Source organism: Lepidochelys olivacea, assembly GCF_965140295.1.
Source record: "Lepidochelys olivacea isolate rLepOli2 genome assembly, chromosome: 17".
Lineage (NCBI taxonomy): Eukaryota > Metazoa > Chordata > Testudines > Cheloniidae > Lepidochelys > Lepidochelys olivacea.
This window is the reverse complement of record NC_140427.1, coordinates 1712491-1731878: the sequence shown is the minus strand read 5'-3', so window position 1 is coordinate 1731878 and position 19388 is coordinate 1712491. Positions and strand designations below refer to the sequence as shown.

The 19388-nt window shown below is 53.6% G+C and overlaps 2 protein-coding genes across 5 annotated transcripts in view; both read left to right on the top strand.

Moving 5' to 3' along the window:
* The first annotated feature begins 2083 nt into the window (after positions 1 to 2083).
* ERAL1 (Era like 12S mitochondrial rRNA chaperone 1) lies at positions 2084 to 14804 on the top strand. Of its 2 annotated transcripts, XM_084650684.1 has the most exons (12): positions 2091 to 2219; positions 5129 to 5299; positions 5620 to 5781; positions 6119 to 6246; positions 6337 to 6414; positions 6578 to 6624; positions 7069 to 7130; positions 7593 to 7705; positions 8033 to 8434; positions 8734 to 8883; positions 9171 to 9251; positions 10122 to 14804. In XM_084650684.1, exons 2-12 carry the CDS (start codon positions 5197 to 5199, stop codon positions 10242 to 10244), a joined length of 1449 nt encoding a protein of 482 aa, XP_084506810.1. In that variant the 5' UTR covers positions 2091 to 2219; positions 5129 to 5196; the 3' UTR covers positions 10245 to 14804. The 2 variants fall into 2 exon arrangements, with proteins under 2 accessions (XP_084506811.1, XP_084506810.1); XM_084650685.1 differs by lacking the exon at positions 5129 to 5299 and having other exon boundaries at positions 2084 to 2219; positions 10122 to 14803.
* A 2490-nt stretch (positions 14805 to 17294) lies between these two features.
* Positions 17295 to 19388, top strand: part of FAM222B (family with sequence similarity 222 member B) — a 46104-nt gene continuing 44010 nt past the window's right edge. For 2 of the 3 annotated variants that reach the window (XR_014714417.1, XM_084651190.1), the window contains exon 1: positions 17296 to 17648. The gene's annotated coding sequence lies outside the window, so the exon portion shown is untranslated. Of the gene's footprint in view, positions 17649 to 19388 lie in introns of all 3 variants that reach the window. The other variant, XM_084651188.1, reaches the window with a different exon arrangement.

Here is a 19388-nt window from a genome sequence, read left to right as displayed (position 1 = left end):
CGGGGGGGGGCTGTAGGGGATTGCGGGGGGCTGTAGGGGACCCGGGGGGGCTGAGGGGATTGCGGGGGGGCTGTAGGGGGTTGCCAGGCCCGGGGGGGGCTGATGGGATTGCGGGGGGGCTGTAGGGGACCCGGGGGGGCTGAGGGGATTGCGGGGGGGCTGTAGGGGGTTGCCAGGCCCGGGGGGGGGCTGATGGGATTGCGGGGGGGCTGTAGGGGGTTGCCAGGCCCGGGGGGGGCTGATGGGATTGCGGGGGGGCTGTAGGGGACCCGGGGGGGCTGAGGGGATTGCGGGGGGGCTGTAGGGGGTTGCCAGGCCCGGGGGGGGGCTGATGGGATTGCGGGGGGGCTGTAGGGGGTTGCCAGGCCCGGGGGGGGCTGTAGGGGATTGCGGGGGGCTGTAGGGGACCCGGGGGGGCTGAGGGGATTGCGGGGGGGCTGTAGGGGGTTGCCAGGCCTGGGGGGGGCTGATGGGATTGCGGGGGGGCTGTAGGGGGTTGCCAGGCCGGGTGGGGGGGTGATGGGATTGCGGGGGGCTGTTGGGGGTTGCCAGGCCCGGGGGGGGCTGAGGGGATTGCGGGGGGGCTGTAGGGGGTTGCCAGGCCGGGGGGGGCTGTAGGGGATTGCGGGGGGCTGTAGGGGGTTGCCAGGCCCGGGGGGGGGCTGATGGGATTGCGGGGGGGCTGTAGGGGGTTGCCAGGCCCGGGGGGGGCTGATGGGATTGCGGGGGGGCTGTAGGGGGTTGCCAGGCCCGGGGGGGGCTGATGGGATTGCGGGGGGGCTGTAGGGGACCCGGGGGGGCTGAGGGGATTGCGGGGGGGCTGTAGGGGGTTGCCAGGCCCGGGGGGGGCTGATGGGATTGCGGGGGGGCTGTAGGGGGTTGCCAGGCCCGGGGGGGGGCTGATGGGATTGCGGGGGGACTGTAGGGGGTTGCCAGGCCGGGGGGGGGCTGATGGGATTGCGGGGGGGCTGTAGGGGGTTGCCAGGCCGGGGGGGGGCTGTAGGGGATTGCGGGGGGCTGTAGGGGACCCGGGGGGGCTGAGGGGATTGCGGGGGGGCTGTAGGGGGTTGCCAGGCCCGGGGGGGGCTGATGGGATTGCGGGGGGGCTGTAGGGGGTTGCCAGGCCGGGGGGGGGCTGTAGGGGATTGCGGGGGGCTGTAGGGGACCCGGGGGGGCTGAGGGGATTGCGGGGGGGCTGTAGGGGGTTGCCAGGCCCGGGGGGGGGCTGATGGGATTGCGGGGGGGCTGTAGGGGGTTGCCAGGCCCAGGGGGGGCTGATGGGATTGCGGGGGGGCTGTAGGGGACCCGGGGGGGCTGAGGGGATTGCGGGGGGGCTGTAGGGGGTTGCCAGGCCCGGGGGGGGGCTGATGGGATTGCGGGGGGGCTGTAGGGGGTTGCCAGGCCCGGGGGGGGCTGTAGGGGATTGCGGGGGGCTGTAGGGGACCCGGGGGGGGCTGATGGGATTGCGGGGGGGCTGTAGGGGGTTGCCAGGCCCGGGGGGGGCTGAGGGGATTGCGGGGGGGCTGTAGGGGGTTGCCAGGCCCGGGGGGGGCTGAGGGGATTGCGGGGGGGCTGTAGGGGGTTGCCAGGCCCGGGGGGGGGCTGATGGGATTGCGGGGGGGCTGTAGGGGGTTGCCAGGCCCGGGGGGGGCTGAGGGGATTGCGGGGGGGCTGTAGGGGGTTGCCAGGCCGGGGGGGGCTGTAGGGGATTGCGGGGGGCTGTAGGGGGTTGCCAGGCCCGGGGGGGGCTGAGGGGATTGCGGGGGGGCTGTAGGGGGTTGCCAGGCCCGGGGGGGGCTGATGGGATTGCGGGGGGCTGTAGGGGACCCGGGGGGGCTGAGGGGATTGCGGGGGGGCTGTAGGGGGTTGCCAGGCCCGGGGGGGGCTGAGGGCAGGCTGTAGGGGGTTCCGGGGCCCCGGGGGGCTCTGGCGAGCGAGTGGCTGTCCCCCAGCAGAGGGCGCCCCGCCCGGCCCGGCGCAGACTGTGTCTGGGCTGCCCCGCCCCCACGCTAGGGCCCCGCCCCTCGATGTGCTCCCAGCCAATGGGGCGAGCCCGCCGCGCCCGCTCCCACAATGCCCCGCGGCGGGTGAAGATGGCGGCGCCTGGGGCGCGAGGCGCCGGGGCTTGTAGCTGCTGAGGCCTGGGCGTGTCATGGCCGCCGTGGGCCGCGCTCTGCGCTGGGCGCTGCGGGCCGGGAGGTCGGGCCGGGCCCGCACAGGTGAGAGAGCCGCGGGGCGGGGCCCGGGCCGGGTTGTGGGGGAGGGAAGCCGGGCCTGGGGCCGGGCGGGGGAGGGGAGCCGGGCCTGGGGCCGGGTTGGGGGGGGGCCTGGCGGGAGAGGGGAGCCGGGGGGCGGGTCCGGGCCGCGTTGTGGGGGAGGGAAGCCGGGCCTGGGGCCGGGCGGGGGAGGGGAGCCGGGCCTGGGGCCGGGTTGGGGGGGGGCCTGGCGGGAGAGGGGAGCCGGGGGGCGGGGCCGGGCCGCGTTGTGGGGGAGGGAAGCCGGGCCTGGGGCCGGGCGGGGGAGGGGAGCCGGGTTGGGGGGGGGGCCTGGCGGGAGAGGGGAGCCGGGGGGCGGGGCCGGGCCGCGTTGTGGGGGAGGGAAGCTGGGCCTGGGGCCGGGCGGGGGAGGGGAGCCGGGGGGCGGGGCCGGGTTGGGGGGGCCGTGAAGCTTTGGAAGGCCCCATTGGGCTGGTTCTGGTTCACTTAGCTCTGGTCTACACTAGGACTTTAGGTCGAATTTAGCAGCGTTAAATTGATGTAAACCTGCACCCGTCCACACGATGAAGCCCTTTATTTCGACTTAAAGGGCTCTTAAAATCGATTTCCTTACTCCACCCCTGACAAGTGGATTAGCGCTTAAATCGGCCTTGACAGGTCGGATTTGGGGTACTGTGGACACAATTCGACGGTACGGGAGCTATCCCAGAGTGCTCCATTGTGACTGCTCTGGACAGCACTCTCAACTCAGATGCACGATTGTTTGCCGTTGCTCTGACGCAGGGAGGGGCTACTGACGACACGGCTTACAGGGTTGGCTTACAGGGAGCTAAAATCAACAAAGGGGGTGGCTTTACGTCAAGGAGTATTTCAGGCAGGGCTTCACGGAAGGTTCCAATAAGAAATGGTGCACCTAAATTATTGTTCTTATTGGAACAAGGAGGTTAGTCTGGCCTCTGATTGATACATGGCTAGATCTACCTCGCTGCACCTTCTCTGTGAGTGACTGCAGTGTGACCTAGAGGAATGAGTCCCCTAGATGGGGGCGGGGAGGGGTTTGCAAATGAGTACAAAACAAATCTGGTCTATTTCTTGTTTTGATCCACTCCATCTATCTTTTACTGCATGCCATCCACATCTCATGGCTGCTCGGCAGAAGATGGTACAATAGGACTGCTAGCCATCCTCATCGCTTGCCTGCCTGGCAGAAGATGATGCAGTAGGACTGCTAGCAATCCGTATCACCTGCCTGCTCACCATAAGATGGTTCAATAGGACTGACTGCAGGACTAAAGAAAATGACGTGATCAAGTCACTCCAAATTTAGTCCCTGCGCCCATGTCTGGCCAGGCGCTCCTGATCGACCTCACACAGGTGACCAGGAGCACCTCGGACATGACGATGACGGCTACCAGTCCTATTGCACCGTCTGCTGCCACAAGGCAATGGGTTGCTGTTGCTGTGTAGCAATGCCGTACCGCGTCTGCCAGCACCCAGGAGACATACGGTGACAGTGAGCTGAGCGGGCTCCATGCTTGCAGTGGTATGGCGTCTGCACAGGTAACTCAGGAAAAAAGGCGCGAAACGATTGTCTGCCCTTGCTTTCACGGAGGGAGGGAGGGAAAGGGGGCCTGAGGATATGTACCCAGAACCACCCGCGACAATGTTTTAGCCCCATCAGGCATTGGGATCTCAACCCAGAATTCCAATGGGCAGCGGAGACTGCGGGAACTGTGGGATAGCTACCCACAGTGCAGCACTGGTTACAGGGCTCTGGTCTGCGTGTTTGGAGCTGTCCCCGGTGCTCTGCTGCCGCCACTCAGACGCTGGTCAACACCCCAGACTGCCAGCCTCGGCCACCAGGAGCCAACCTCCCTACTCCCTGCAGTGCTCAGCCCCCGTCTTCTGATCAGGGAGCTCTCCCCAGACCTGGAGAGCAACAGACCAGTGGGATGGGTCTGGGGGTGGGGGTGCTGTAACTGGCCAGTGTAGAGGAAAGCTCCGTATACAGTTGCTCAAATAAGAGTTTCTGCCTTGTAATGGTTAGGTCGCATGTTGAGAAACTCTCCACTATGGTTACTCACTGTACCCTGACATCCGTTATAGCACCCGTGTTTCAGTTTCCTGGCAAAAGGAGCACAACCAGCTCTTCTTCCTGCTATCGCCGTGAGAGTTCAATAGTGCTTAGGAGTCATTGTTCAGCACTTTCTTTTTCTTTTGGTATTGAGTGCAGTCACTATTTAGCTTTGTACGACCCACCTCAAGTCAGCCCATAAAGCCAGCCTCCATCTCCCAAACAAGCCCCTTTGCGCTTTCTCCCTTGCCACCCCCCACATTTGTCAGGAGCTCCCAATAAACATCTGCAAAGCCATCTCATTAGCCTCCTTTGAATTCTTCCTTTGCTGTGATGTTTACAAAAACTTGATAGTGACTGGGCCACTGGTGTGAAACCAGTGTGTCTTGCTGACTAATATCATCTCATTGTTTCTTTGCACTTGTCCATCTCTTGTTTTTTGTCTTCTACTTGGATTGTAAGCTCTTTGGGTCGGTTCCATCTTCTTGTTGTGTGTTTTTACCGCAGCTTGCACAGTGGGGTCCTGGTCCATGACTGAGGTTCCTAGGTGCTAGCATGATACAAATAGTAAATATCAATGTACAGGCATAAAGGACATGTTACCGGCCCCAAAGCTTCTTGTAGAAAGTGAGAATTCTTAGCAGTCTGACAGCTTTGGAGCAATGACAGAAGTACTAGTGTAGACTCAGCTCAGATGCCTTTCTCATCATGTTTATCTGAACTTGCTCATTGCTGACCTTAGTGACTTGGTGGTAAAAATGCATGTGCCCAGTCTGCACTTGTGGTTCCATTGTTAGCACCAAAGGTGGGAGAACTGGTAAAATTTCTCTCTGCACAGGTTGCTGAAGAGGCTGCTAGATATGGACAATACAATTCAGACACAATTCCCTAAATGAATGCTGGGAAATGGTGCTGACCCCTTTTCATTGTGGAAGCTGTGTGAACTGGCACATGAGAAGGCTTTCTAAGTGTAATGGGCAGCAAGGAGGGAGGCTGGGGAGAATTACAGGTAGGGGCTTCAGCCACACTGCATGAGAGTGTTTGCTAATATCTCTTCTAATGTGATTAATCCTTCGTACATAGTTCATACTAATGGTTTAGGAGCCTTGATTATGGAATTCTCTGGTTATGTAGTGTGTGTGCCCTTGTCATTACCATCCCAACTGTAACCTGAAAGAACCATAAGCTGTTAGTGGGATTGAGGAACCCATATTGGTAAAATCTAATTTCTCAGCTGTGTTTTGAGGCCATCTTGCTTAGAATTTCTTGTAGCATTTTCGGTCCAGCATGCAGCAGGTTTAAGTTGGTATTGCTGTGTTGGTTTTTCAGTCAGTGGTGCCTGTTTCCTGGAGAACAGAGCCCAGAGGGTCAACATATTCCCTGCTTGCTTTTATGGAAACATTTCTGCCCTGGATACCATCCTAGGAATTTCCAGAGAGAAGACAGAATGTGCACTGGGTCAACATCCACCATCGGTGTCTTACTGCAAAGGTAAACTCAGCTGCCTGCATGATTTTTCTAGGGAGGTGGTGAACAATAGCAATAGAGGCAGCCTCTAAAGAGGGCATAGCGGAAAGTTGGAAAACAGCCTTGGAAGGACTGACTTGCAAAAGATGTTCCAACAGTTGTAAATAGCTGGGTATCCCATGAGGTGGGGATTAAAGGCTGTACATTCTTGTAGTCTCTCAAGATTAATCTCGTCAGCCACTTAATATTTTGTTTTGTGCAGTGATATCTTTTGAGTCTTTGGTGCACTAATCCATTAAATGTGTGCAGTCTGGTGTGACTGCAGTGTTCTTACTTGAACACCTTATTTCTCTCTCTGCAGCTGAGCAAGATAGCTTGTTGGTGCACCAACCAGATGAGCCAGAGAACCCCAAGGTTCTGAGAGTTGCCATCATTGGAGCACCAAATGCTGGGAAATCTACCCTCTCGAATAAACTCTTGGGCAGAAAGGTAAAGCTTTGCAGCATCTGAGAACCAGGTGACAGATTGTTTTTGTCTACGTTTCTTAGATGTTGTACACATCTGACTTGTTTCCTACAGATTTTCCCAGTATCGAAGAAGGTGCACACCACACGATGCAATGCCTGTGGGGTCATCACAGAAGAAGACACTCAGCTGGTAGGTATTCCACATGTGATAAGGTAACTCTCAGCAATAGACATTTGTGATCCATAGCATTTTGCTTACACCTTGCAGTCTACTTCAGTTGCACAAACTGAAGTTTTAGCTTCCTGTCAGTAATTACAGGAAGATCCTTATTGGTTTGGCTTTCTCTTTCTAGATCATCCTGGACACACCTGGCCTCATCAGCCACACGAAAGCCAAAAGGTATCTCTCTCAATGTGGGTAGATGAAAAATCCAGCTGGGCAAAGTTTGAGGAGACCAGAACATGAGTTCTGTTGTAGGAGCTTGTAGAGCAGATTGAAAGGGGTGTAATGGGTATTTACTTGGGATAGAGGTGTGTTGTGCACAGAATGTGAAGGTCTTTGAGCCCAGTTCTTGTCTCTGAACTACCTTAAAATTACCAGCAATCCAGTAGCACCTAGAGTCCACAGTCTTTGTTGAGATCACATTGTGCCAGGCACTGCACTCTCAGTGAGAGATGATGTAGGCCAAAAGGTGGCACTGCACTATCTGGGTACTAAAAGGGAATGTGAAATGGACTGTCTTTTGTTTTAAGAGGAAATTCTTCCACTCTGCCATGGGATGGAAAAGGAGGCAGTTTATGATCAGATGCATGTGCAGTTCCATAATAGGTATTTGTCTTTCAGGCATAATCTGGAGAAATCCCTGATACATGATCCATGGGACAGCATGAAGCATGCAGACTTAGGTGGGAACCCAGTTCTCATACTATATCAAGTCAAATCCTGATCTGTCTGCGGTGGGTACTTGTATGGCTCCCATTGCCCTGGTATCCGAGTGCCCATGTACTGAGTGGAGCAGCAATGGCAGCTCCTGGGTGTGCGGGGATAGAGTGGAGGGGAACTACATACAGGAACTCTCCACATATGTAACTGGGGAAAAGTATAGTATACCTGTACAACGCTTAAGGAGGAAGTGTGGATGATTGGACTGGGCTGGGTTGTTGAGGATTATTTAGTATGGCACTGGGAAGATGTAGAAAAGTGCATTATTTTATCATATTAGGAACCTCTACACGCACACTCAGACGTACACATTCTGCTGTGGAAGTAAGAAAGGCGGTGATATGAACAAAGAGTCCACAAGCTGAGGGGCATTAAAGACTGATATCTGCCACGAGGGGATTGAAATGTATCTCTCTGTTTGGCAGTTCTGGTTTTGGTGGATGTGTCAGAACGCTGGACACAGAACCGTCTGAGTCTCCAGGTGCTGCAGTGTCTTTCTCAGTTCCCACAGATTCCCAGCATCCTGGTCATGAACAAGGTAAATGAGAGAGGGATCCAAGTCCTCTGTTTTATACAGTGAGTTAGCGCTTGGGCATTACATACAGGGCCTCTTTCCTTTATACCTCTATTGAAGGTTAAACTAAGTGTTGTTCTCTTGGCAAGTGCCACAGAAGAAATCAATTTATTTGAAGGTTTCCAGTGTCTTGTAACTTACAAGGGGGTGACATAGGCCTGCAGCAATAGTGCAGACCTTACATCTGTGATTCATCCCTCTTTCACCTCAAGATTTGGATTATTACATGAGACAGTTACATTTGTCCCAGTTCCATCTGGAACAAATTCCTGATCAGTCTTTCTATTTCAGGTGGATCTGCTGAAGAGAAAGGCCCTTCTGCTGGACCTGGTCACTGAGCTCACAGAAGGAGTTGTAAATGGAAAGAAACTGAAAGTGAAATCTATGTCTAAGATACATTCGGACTCCACCAGAAACAATCCCCTTCAAAGCATCCAAACTTGCCTGTCTGAAAATACCTCCAAACAGTCTGGTTATCTCCAGGATGCCAGCGAAGTCCAGAGAGGCTCTAGCTCAGATACCAGTTGTAACATGAGGGCATCAAACTCTAATCATATGTTGGAAGGCACAGAGAAAGTACAAATTGCAAACCACCAGGTATCTAGAGACTTAAAGAACAAGAAAGGCTGGCCACACTTCCAGGAGATCTTCATGCTAGCAGCTATTAATGGAGAGGCAGTGGAGACGCTGAAGGTAAATTAGCCTGAAATAATTTCATTCTACCTTGTGACTTGCACCCTCTCACTCTTGTGGTTTGAGCCTCATATCGTATGAGGAAATAGCCAACCTTTATTTGTCTGACCTGTGCCCTTTCTCCTGGCCTGCGGTCTGCAGCTCCCTGAGGAGTCCCTGGTATGCTGGTGATGGGGTGCCATCTGACCAAGGGAACTGTGCCATGTCAGACTACTTAAGAGTGCCATCTTTGATTTATTTCCACCTAGGACTTTTACTGGTGACTTTGGGTCCCCTTTAACTGCCCTTTGTGTCGACAGAAGTACCTCCTGATGCAAGCCAAGCCAGGTCGATGGGAGTACCACAGCAGGGTTTTGACAAGCCAGTCCCCCCAGGAGATCTGTGATGATATAATTAGGGGGAAGCTACTGGAGTATCTGCCACAAGAAGTGCCCTACACTGTGCTTCAGGTAGGAAGCAGCTCAGTGAGAGCAGCTTTTCGTAAGTGTCCATATGATGAGAGAGATCCTTCCTGGTAATCTCTAAAGGTTTGGGTTTAATGTTTGAGGGCATGTGGCACTGCATTATTCCCAAGTCCTTCACTGGGGAGTAGGGCCCTCATGATGCCTGTTGTGCATGTGTGCTTGGCCACGAGAGGGACAGGCAGCGGAACAGGAGTCTCTGGGGCCTGGAGGCAGGGGACTTTGCTCTTTGGAGGGGTTTACTGAGTGGTTGGGTTTGTGCCCTAATGTTGCAGAAGACGGAGATGTGGGAGGAAGGGCCGAGTGGGGAGCTCATCATCCTGCAGAACCTGCTCGTCCCAAAGGAGACCCATGTGGTGAGTATTCTTGGAGAATCTCTATGCTCTTTCGCTGCTGATTGGGGGAGTCTGCTGATTGGGAGCAGAAGAAAGGAGGGTCTGCAGACCCAGTGTGGGAGTAGGATCCTTCATGCATCCATGGAGATCAGTCACATTTGTATGGCGCATACTAGACATCCTGTTTCTTAGCCAGTTCTCTGCTATAGGCTAATGCGCCCTGCACTAGGCTTGCAGTACAGACTCTGAGTCCTGTGGGCTGTGAATTGCAGGTCAGGCACAGTGTAAAGTGCATTAAATATCTGTAGCCCTGTGGTACGTCTAGACAGAGTGAGGCCAAACCGCCCATTATGTACTAGGTGGAGCATAGCAGTGACAGGGTCTACTCTGTACCTTCCTTACCCTCTGAATAGAGCATGAAGGCACAGCATGCGCCAGCCTCATGTGTGAGTTGGCCAGTCAGTCACTCGAGGTACCTATCTCCCCTTTGGCACAGACCATGCTGTCTGTGTCTGAGGTAGAGAGTACAGGCCCTCCCAGTGTCAAGTAGCTGGTTTTTCAGTTTCTCTGCAAACGGGGCAAGAGTCTGCACTGTTCTGTGGTGACAGATACCCCATAGGCAGGGTTCAGGGATGCTTCAAATCAGTGTTTCTCAACGATCGGTCCGTGGACTGGCACCAGTCCCTGAGATCTCCCTGACGCAATTTAGGAAAGCAGCAAGCCGGTCTCTGGTATCAAAAAGGTTGAGAGACACGGAAATGAAACATCCTCTTTATCTTCTTCCCCAGTCACCGTGTTGCTCTCTTGGGCTGTCTCTCCCTGCAGTTAGGTGGCACTGCCAGAAGTCAGGGAGGTGAATGTGATAATCCTCTGTCTCTGTTTGTGGTACAGAAGATGCTGATCGGTGTGGGAGGCCAGCTGATCAGCAAGATTGCTCAGGAGGCCGGGGAGGACCTGATGAACATATTCCTGTGTGACATCCGCTTGAAGCTCTGTGTGAAGCTGAAGAAATGAGCTGCTTGTTTAGATGTTACCAACTCTTTTTGTCTGACCACTAATGAAGAGATGGACACGCTGAAGAACATGGAGCCACCCCTTTATGGTGGGGCTGACGCCCGCTGGCAATATCAGGGCACTGAGATTCCCCCTGGGTACAGTGAGGGATGCTGAGTAAACCAAAGAACTAAAGTAGAATGTTCTTTGAAGGGTCTGAACTGCAATGAGTTTAATGGTGGAACGTGGTGAAATTCTCAGACATTGACCTACCCCCAACAGATTATCCAGTGAGAACTTGGAGTGGATGTTGGGGAACCAACCCCCCTCTCCCACCCAGTTTTAGTGCTGCATTTACAGAGCAATCTGTCTTTGCTTCCTCTACTGCTTCTTGGCTTTTGCATCCTTTGGAGGACTAGCCTGCTATCTGTACTGCCAAAAGCAAAAACCTGTGGCTGGAAGTTGTGCTGAAAATGATGATTCTGCAGTGGCAGAATACGGGGTGGAGAGAGGAGGCAAGAGCACAAATTGAATCTCTAAGATCAGGGTCATTTCTGAAGGGCTCAAACAGGTGTCACCTGCATGCATGTCCAGATGCATGCATTGTATTGCACCTCAGTGGGCATGAGTGATATGAGCACTGGTCTGTCAAATACTCTCCAGACCATTAATGTCCACTGTGAAGAAGTAACTCTAGTCTCCCTCAGGCAAGAGCTTAAAACGCTTCTACAGTAATTGGTGTTCTAGAAAAACTGCAGACTCAGCTATGAGTAGCTGAGTGAGTACTGTAAAGTGAAATGCTGCCTGTATAGTGCTTGGGGGTCCTTTGGCCTGAAAGTGGCTTTGTAAATATAACTGTCCTTTAAAGTCAAAAGGACTGCTGTCTTCTGGCAAAGAAAGGGTTATCGGGTGTATTCCCCTCATCTCATGTCTTCAGTGCTGCAAGGCCACGTAGCTGTACAACTAGAAATGGTGGTGGTCCAGCTGAAAAGGCTGCACCAGCCCAGCCCAGCTCACATGCTGATCTTCCTTGTGATTGCAGCACCTCGTGCTGTCTGCCTGGTGCTTCTTCTGCAGGCTGTGGAAGTCTAATGAATGAGGGATCATGGAAATTGGGCCTTTAGGAGCCAGATGTTTGCTGATGGGGGCTGGAGCAGAGGATGTTGCTTGTAAATAGAGCCACTCATTCCTTTTTAGTGTAGCTGGGATAGCAGGTGGGTATTGCTGAGGGAATCACTCTATTGGTTGCAGTCAAAGAGAGACATGTTGACTAAGCAGTGGTTCCCAACTAGAGTGCACCTGCAATAGGGTGGTGCATGGATACGGTCTCCCTTCCCCTACGCAGTTGGCACCCTGGCCTCTTTCCATTCTCGTCTTTCCTATTTTGCAAGCATTTTTGTTGTCTTGTTTTCTGTCCCTTATCCTTTTCTTTCACTTGCCAGAAGGCTGTGAGGGAGGGGCCAGGCTGCACGTGCTGCTGTGACTGAGCTGAGTATCAGGAGAGCAGAGAAGGAGAGCGTGGGTCAGTGGGCTGCTGTCTGAACATGAAGCTCTGTATACCTGAGGGGCTGCTGCAGGAGGCTGGGGGAAAGGGGAATGCTTCCCAAGGAGCTGCCTGATTTTAGAAGCGGCAATCTGAGAAAATTGCCATGGGGTGGAAAGTGGATCCATTGAAAGGCTTTCTCTACTCCCATTGCTCCTTATCTCCTTTGCACTGCCCCAGGGGATTCTAGGTGTGCCCCTGGTTGGAGAAGCAGGGATGTCACAGGTCAGGCTTGAGGTTCATTGCAGAGCTGGCAGGGACGTTCGCCTTCACTGGTAGCGGGTGACACGGGTCAGGACTGAACGCCATGGAGATTGAGAAGACTAAAATCTGAGCTGCATGGCAGTCTATAGGCTTGTGTTGCCCTTCCAATAGCTATGTTGGTGTTGGCACGGACTGGCACAGCCTCTGCAGACAAAGATGAGATGAGCTGTTTACTGGCACCAAGATGCATTAACTGGCATATTATAGATATGTATCTAGACGACTGTTTCTCAAATGTGGTCGTCATGGCTGCATGTAGCCACCAGGGAATTTTCTTGCAGCCACAGCCTCCTGGGCGGGGATGGGGGAGAAAGCAGTGGCCCCCTCCCCCAAGGCCGCCAGCAATGGTTGGGTCCTGCCCACCTCCGGGGAAGACAAGCTAGAGGAGCAGGCAGCCAGTAAGTTCCCCACCTTCCCAGGGCTGGTGGGGGCAGGCTTCAGCCCTCGGGTGGCAGGCTCCAGCCACAGGGCTTCAGGCTCCATTTCCCGGCTGTACGGTGGCGGGCTCTGCCCCAAGGTCACTCCCCCCCAGCACCTGGCCCCTGCTGCCTCCCTATCCATCTCCCCATCCAGGGCTTAATTTGTCCTCAGGCTTGCTGGGGCTGAGTAAGCCTGCTGGGAAATGTGGTATTTGTATGTTTGTTTATATCACTTTTCACAGCAGACTTAGTAACTAACATGTCTTTTTTAAATTAAAAAAAAAGGGCAACCAAAAAAAGCAAAAGACATAAGAAAAAATACAAGAACTTACCAAGCACCTTATTTGTTTCTATTCTGTTTAGGCCTAGTAAAGAATAGAGACAACTGTATGTTATTTTTATTGAGTCTGGGGAAAAAATCCCAAATAAATTACAATGATTTGGACATGTATATGTGCATATTTCTTTTTCCTAAAGTTAATTAAGTATTTAGGAAAAATTGTCAGAGTGGCCACCACCATCACTCTGAGGCTACCAAAAAAATTGTGAGAACCCCTGATCTAGATTCATCATTCCCCTGCCGTGTGGGTTTGCTATATAAATCAGGTGATTGACTCCTTTATTCAGATCACAAGCCACAGAGTGTTGATCTCTCCATGTTCCCAGAGCTAGGCTTGCTAAAGGATCTTGCACATGGTAGGAGATCTCTTGAGACATCAAGCTACATTTCCCATTCTGTGGTGTTTACAAGCAGCCCTGAGTGAGGAGGCACTTAAGGTGCTGCCCAGGCAATTAAAATAAGGATACCTTCAGGTCCCCCAGGCACTCCCAGCTCCTGTTTGGAACCCAAACCTCTCATGAAATCCAGTGCCACTTTCTTCCTTCCCAGAGAAAAGGGGAGGCTTCGGTGGCACTGACAAAACCCACTGAGCCATTAAAGACTCTGCCATGGAGGAGATAAGAGCATCTCTGAGCAACAGTGAGCTGCCTTCAGATAGTAAGGGGATACCCTGACTTCTTTCTCTCAATGCGGGGGATATTTTGGTGCCCTGAATGTTTCTAACTGACTTCTATTCCACTGACAATAAAATGAGGTCCCCGCTCAAGCAGTCGTTTCTCTTCCCCTTTCTGTCAGACGGCAGCGGCTACCTGGGATCTGTTTTACTCTGACTAAAATCAGGACACTTTCATGTATCTTCTTTCTTCCCAGCTGAACTTAGATCACCTTTCCATAGCAGTGGATTGTTCACAGGTGCTTCTGAAGTTGACACCTTGCAGGGAAGAGAGACTGGTAAAGGAGCTTTGAGGATTCAAAAGGTTGTTTCATTTGGTGTCCGATACAATGAGGAAACCATTCCTTTGTGAAATGTTGACAGACAAAGTCAGTCTCAAGCTGCCCCAAAGCATATTTCAGTGATTTTTCCAGGCTGAAGATTAGAGCCCAGTGCCTGGAGCAGCTGGTCCCTAGGAGTGAGAGGTGATGGAAAATCAATGCAAAATGTATTTCCTTGAAATGGAAATACTGTGTGTGAAAATGCTTAGTTGCCTAACTACCCGACTGACTCAGTGAGAGGCTGTGCTTAGGGCCTGCTCAGTCTGAAATGTGAGGCAGTAGCTCATTAATAAGGCTTGGCAAATAGATTAATTAGACATCAGCCAATCAGTTCTCATATGAAAGGTACTGTTAGCATTTGTCCGAAGGCCCAGACTACGGAAGGTGCTATCTTCCTGGAGCACAGATATATTTTAATTCTTCCTGATTTTGGGAAGGCAACATGGGCATGGAGGGGGTTAGTCAGGGCTCTTCATATTGTACTAAGCTAACAAATGCCATTGTAGTAGTTAGGATGAAATGATAATGGGGTTAGGCAGCCATGTGATCAGGTGTCCATGGGGTTGGGAACATGGAGGTCAGGTGACAATGCAGTTAGATGACAGGAATAGTAACCTGTGGAGTGAGATGCTACTGGGCTAAGGAGTAATGCCTGGCATCTAGATGCTGCACTGATAATCTTCAGAAAAAGCTTAGGAGTCTTGTTTGTCTCTTGGAAAACGCTGACATGTTGCAGACTGAGGTTTGATTTCAGTTATTGGTGAGGTTCTGAAAGGGGGGAAACTTTCTAACTGACCTTGTTTTACAGTAGGTGATTGCACCTAATGTTTGTGGTGGTGGTAGCAGCTGTATTGAGAGCCCGGTGTCACACTGGGCTCTACAAATGCTAGGCGTTCTCACCTAAATAGTGTGAAAACACCATTGGGCTGAGGGCAGAGATGACAGTGTTGCCAGCTACATACCCCTCCTGCAGCTAGATATGGCTTAACCTATGGTTGTAAAGATGCAATTAAAATTGGGCAGGATCTTACATCATTAACAGTCAGGGGTTGGCATGTCTGTGGTCTCTTCCTGGGTGCCAGCAGCCTGAGAGGAATCTGTATCATGGTACAAAGGGGATCAGTAAATCATCATTCCTGAAATAAAACCAAAAATGAGGGGGTGGCAGGTTTGTGCTCTACACTGGCTGGCAAGTGCATGTGCCATTCCTTCCTCTTGGACAAGAATGTGGACGCTTTCTTGGACTGAAGCCCAAACTTCACCATGTCTGAGCAGAACCTTCTAGGGAGGATGCACCTGTTTAACTGATCGTGCAACTGACTTCAAGGCATGGAGAGTGGACAAATGCCCCATATATCATTGCTGGTAACTAACCTCCATGGGCATCTGCTTTGCAGCCAATTATAGGGACAGAGATGAGAAAGTAAGGCATAATTATTTATGATATGCGAGAAACTGCCATGTCAGCTAAACAGTGCAGGGTCCTGGCTTTCCCTGGTACGGCAACATGAGTGCCCCCCCGTAAAGTGCAGTTCCAATTACCTGTACTGCCAGGGCAGCACGTGAAATAAGCCTTTCATAGGAAGTCCAGCCTCATCTCACTGCTAGGTAGGAAGAGCATTCACTTGCCTCAGGGGGAACGAGGCAGGTGAAATGGCCAGGGAGAGCAGCAGACAAGCCACCTTGGAAGGAAGCAAAGAACCGCAGCTCCCCCTGGGTGTAAGGAATGAATTCTGAGGGCTGGTTGGGAGGGAAGTGTGCTGTCAAGGAGAGTCCCAACAAAGCGTGGACAAGATTGCTAACTTTTAATGCTGACCAAATTCCCTGGTTCCTAGTAACAGTTGTGGCAGCAGTCTGCATCCTTCTGGCTGCCAGTGCATTCTCAGGCTAGGCTGCCATTACTTTCTCTACAAGATGCCTTCCCTTTCCTCTTCCTTACAAAGGTGTGAACTGTCCGTCTTTCCAGATGGGCTGCACCTGGTCCATTCTTTGATGGCATGTGGTGTAGCAATTGGTTAGCTGTCTAAAGTGATGAATGCTGCTCCCAAGCCCTCAATTTAGCTGAAGCAAGATATTCTGCTTAATTTATCCATCACCTTTTTTTTTTTTGCTACACAGGGCTAAAAACCCTTCAGCGTCATGTAAGAGTGGTTCTGTCACCTTAATATTGTCCGAAAGGTTAATCCCACTGCCTATATAGGCCTAGTAGTGTATGAGGAATCGGGATTTAAATAAGCTTTTAAACTCTCTCAGTGCCACTTGGGTCTGTGACAAAAATGTCAAACCACCGAGGGCCAAAAAAGCTGTGTTTTGTAAACTCTATGCAACAGATACAAACCTGCGGTAACAGAAAAGGGAGGTGGAATTTTCTCCATTTTACATTTGGGGAAAGAGACACAAACAGGTTTAATTAGCCTGTTACTAGTAGGGGGGAGATTATCCCATTTATGGTAGTCCCTACTGCCCGTGGCACATTCCAGACAGAATAGAGTACAATTCTGTCCTGAGCTGTTAGCTATGAAAGGATGGAGGTGGAAGTTATGATAAAGTGGTATAGCACAACTGGACTAGAGAAGCAAGTCCCTGCTGTCTTTTGGAGGATGTATGGTCCCTTCATGCATGCACAGGAGAATAGCTTTCACTTCTATTCCCCCTCCCCCTCATGCTAATTATTATTCTGCAGCCATGCCCAGCAGGTCTGGGTACCAAGCCTTGGCTATGGATTACTGTACTTCTATTACAGTAGCGCCTTTTGGTGGTCCTCCTGCGTGAGGACTATGGGTACAGAGGGGTGTATGTGCATAGCTGACAGAATGTATAATCTAAGGTAAAGGGGGCCTTAGGGCCTGTGTAGGGTCTGACGGCTGGGTAGTTCCTATGCATTTTGAAAGAAGTATTTGAAATACCAAAAAGAAATTTACCCCCCCCCCCCCCGTTGCTTTATCAGCCCTAGAGCAGAGAAGCGGTTTATTTACAGCACAGACAAGGGACTCTCGACAAGCAGCACCTTGCTGCTCACCCTGTCTCCCCTTCGCTGGGACAGCATGAGGCCAGGGGCCAACCCGGGCGGCCCTAGGCACTCAGCACCAGCTTCCCCCAGCCCACCGCTTCCCTCCGCGCCAGTTCTCACGCCGAGTCCGCACGAGACGCTTGTGCGGCCGTAGGCCGAGCAGGGTGTGAAGCGGGGCGATCCCGCCTACTGCAGTCGTGCTTCGAGGCCCTAGTGTAGACGCGGGCACGCTCCCAGCGCTGCGGTTTTGCTGGCGGGGGGTCGCTAGCTTTACCCTACCGCCAGACAGGCAGCGCGGCTGTGGAGGCCGCGTCCCCTCCGGGAGCCCTGGCCCCTACAGGGCGCTGGGGCGCGAAGCCAGGGGGCGGCGTGGTTCCCTGCCGCCGGGGCTGCCGGGCCCGTTGTGGGGCGGGGTGGGGGCTGCCGGGCCCCTCGTTGGCACGGCGAGGACAGGCAGCGCTGTGGCCACCCCGCCGGGGGGGGGTCCTGGCCGCCCCGCACTGCGCCGACCCCAGCACCCGCCTCCTGCCGCCAGCGCCCCTGCGGAGGGCGGCGAGTCGGGCCTAGGGCGGCTGCTGCCCGGCGCCCGCGCGTTTCAGTCAGGCGCGGCTGAGACACCACCGTGACAAAAGCTGAAGGACCCCCTCCCTCTCCCGGCTATCAAGTGCGCCTGCGCGGGCCCTGACCGAGGGGGGGGAACGCGCCTGCGCCAGGGCGCAGCCGGCGTCGCGCTTGGCGGTGAGAGCGCATGCGCAGAGGTGCCTGGCGGCGGCGGCCTGGCGCAGCCACCACAGCGGGAGCGGCGAGCGGCGGGGGCGAGCGGCGGCGCCATGAGGCCCGGGCAGGGACACCGAGAGTAAGTGCGGGCGGGGCCGGGGGCCGGTCTCCGTTGGCCGGGCCGGGGCGGGGCGGCGCGGGGCTCTCGGGGCCCGTGTGACGCGCAGCGCGGCCCCCGGCACGGACGGCGGGGCCCGGGCCTGTAACGCCCCCGGGGCTGTAACGCCCCCGGGGCTGGCGGGAGGCGGAAACTCGGCCCTGGGCGAGAGAAACGCGCCGGGCGGGCGGGCCTCCCGCCCAGCCGCCGCCCGGCCCCCCTCGGCCCGGCCCTGCGCTGCCGGCGGGGCTCGGGAGACCGCGGGCTCCGGCCCGAGCAGGGCCTTCGGGAGGCGCCCGGACCGAACCCCGGGCTGCGGTCCCGTGGCCTGGCTTCCTGTGGCTGCTTTGCCCGCCCCCGCTCAGCCCCGCGCCGCGCTCTTCTCTTCGCCTCTCCGCTCGGACTGCTGGCCTGGCTGGGGGGTGCGGGAAGCAGGCGTCGCGTTTCCCTGGGCGGCCGCTGGCTCCTCTTCACGCTGGCAAGCCCCAATGGCTGGGTCTTCGAAACCAGTTCGGCTGGAATAGCGTTTACACGGGGTTCCCTATCCCGGGTGGCGGGAACGGTAATGAAAAACAGAGATCGTTGTTCCACACCATTTGGAGAGAGTTGAGAAAATGTGACTCGCCCAGAGTGGCGTATTGTCGCATCGGTCTCTGGATTAAGACACCGCATCAGTGACCAGAAATATAACGATTCTTTGCTTGACAAAAAGGCTGTCCTTTCCCCTCCGATATGAACGTAGCCATGGTGAGTTTGCCTTTGTCACCTTAGGTAGACCCCTGCCACATGCTCTTTCTGGAACTGACCATAAAGCCCACCTAGAAGATGCGGCTTGTTCAGAATCCAGTGTCCCACTTCTAGGCAGGACAAACAGGCGAAGGCTCCATTGTCTATGACCGCTGCTAAGTCAATTCTAGGTTTAATTTAATGTCCTGTCCGTTATCTAGAATCTTAATTGAAGTGTGATCTATGTCAGTGACCACCAGTGTTTTCATCTGAGTCACAGCTGTGATTACCAGGGATATTTTGTTTGTTAGGCACCAATGTGGAACTTGTCACAGCCAGGGCATTCTCAATCTAGAACCTTAGCTGTGGAATTTGCTACTTATAGAGATTTGGGTGAAAGTTTTGCTTCCTTCAAAGCACAATGCAAAACACCTCTTTATTTTTGATTTTCCTCTAATTACATGGGTGAGTTTCCCCAGTATAATTTCATGGATTATACTGTCAGAGGATCGAAGGGAGAATCTTGGTTTTACCCACCCCTTTGTAAGAAACTGTATTTCCCAATTATGTGATTGATGTTTTAGAAGTGTGTAATAATTTTGGAACAAGGGAACAGGCTCAGCTGATCCTTTTGTAAAGAGACAAAGTCAGAAAAATCCAAGACAAGATATTTTCAGAAAGAAAATGGCTTCTTGGACAGGTCCAAGACACATGTACCCTTTTCAGGTACTGAACACAATAGGCTAGCTCTGGTTCTTTCCTACCAGAGACTATCTGCCTTTGGGGAACTAGTCCCAAATTCTTTCAGGAAGAGAGAGGTCCTTTCTTTTTTTGAAAGGCCAAGAAAGGGGAGGACCTTCATGAGCCTTTTTATGAGCTGCACGCACACATTTGAGTCCTTACAGAGAAAGAGAGAGGGTGGTTTTGAACCACTTTTACTAACTCTAAAATGTCCTTATGACAAGGAATGTGATGTTAGATTTGCTCTAACATATC

Coding starts and splice junctions, on each gene's coding strand:
- ERAL1 (XM_084650684.1), top strand. CDS start 5,197: ATGGTGCTGACCCCTTTTCATTGTGGAAGCTGTGTGAACTGGCACATG. Junction 5,782..6,118: donor ATCGGTGTCTTACTGCAAAG/GTAAACTCAGCT, acceptor CTCTCTCTGCAG/CTGAGCAAGATAGCTTGTTG. Junction 6,625..7,068: donor AGCCACACGAAAGCCAAAAG/GTATCTCTCTCA, acceptor TTTGTCTTTCAG/GCATAATCTGGAGAAATCCC.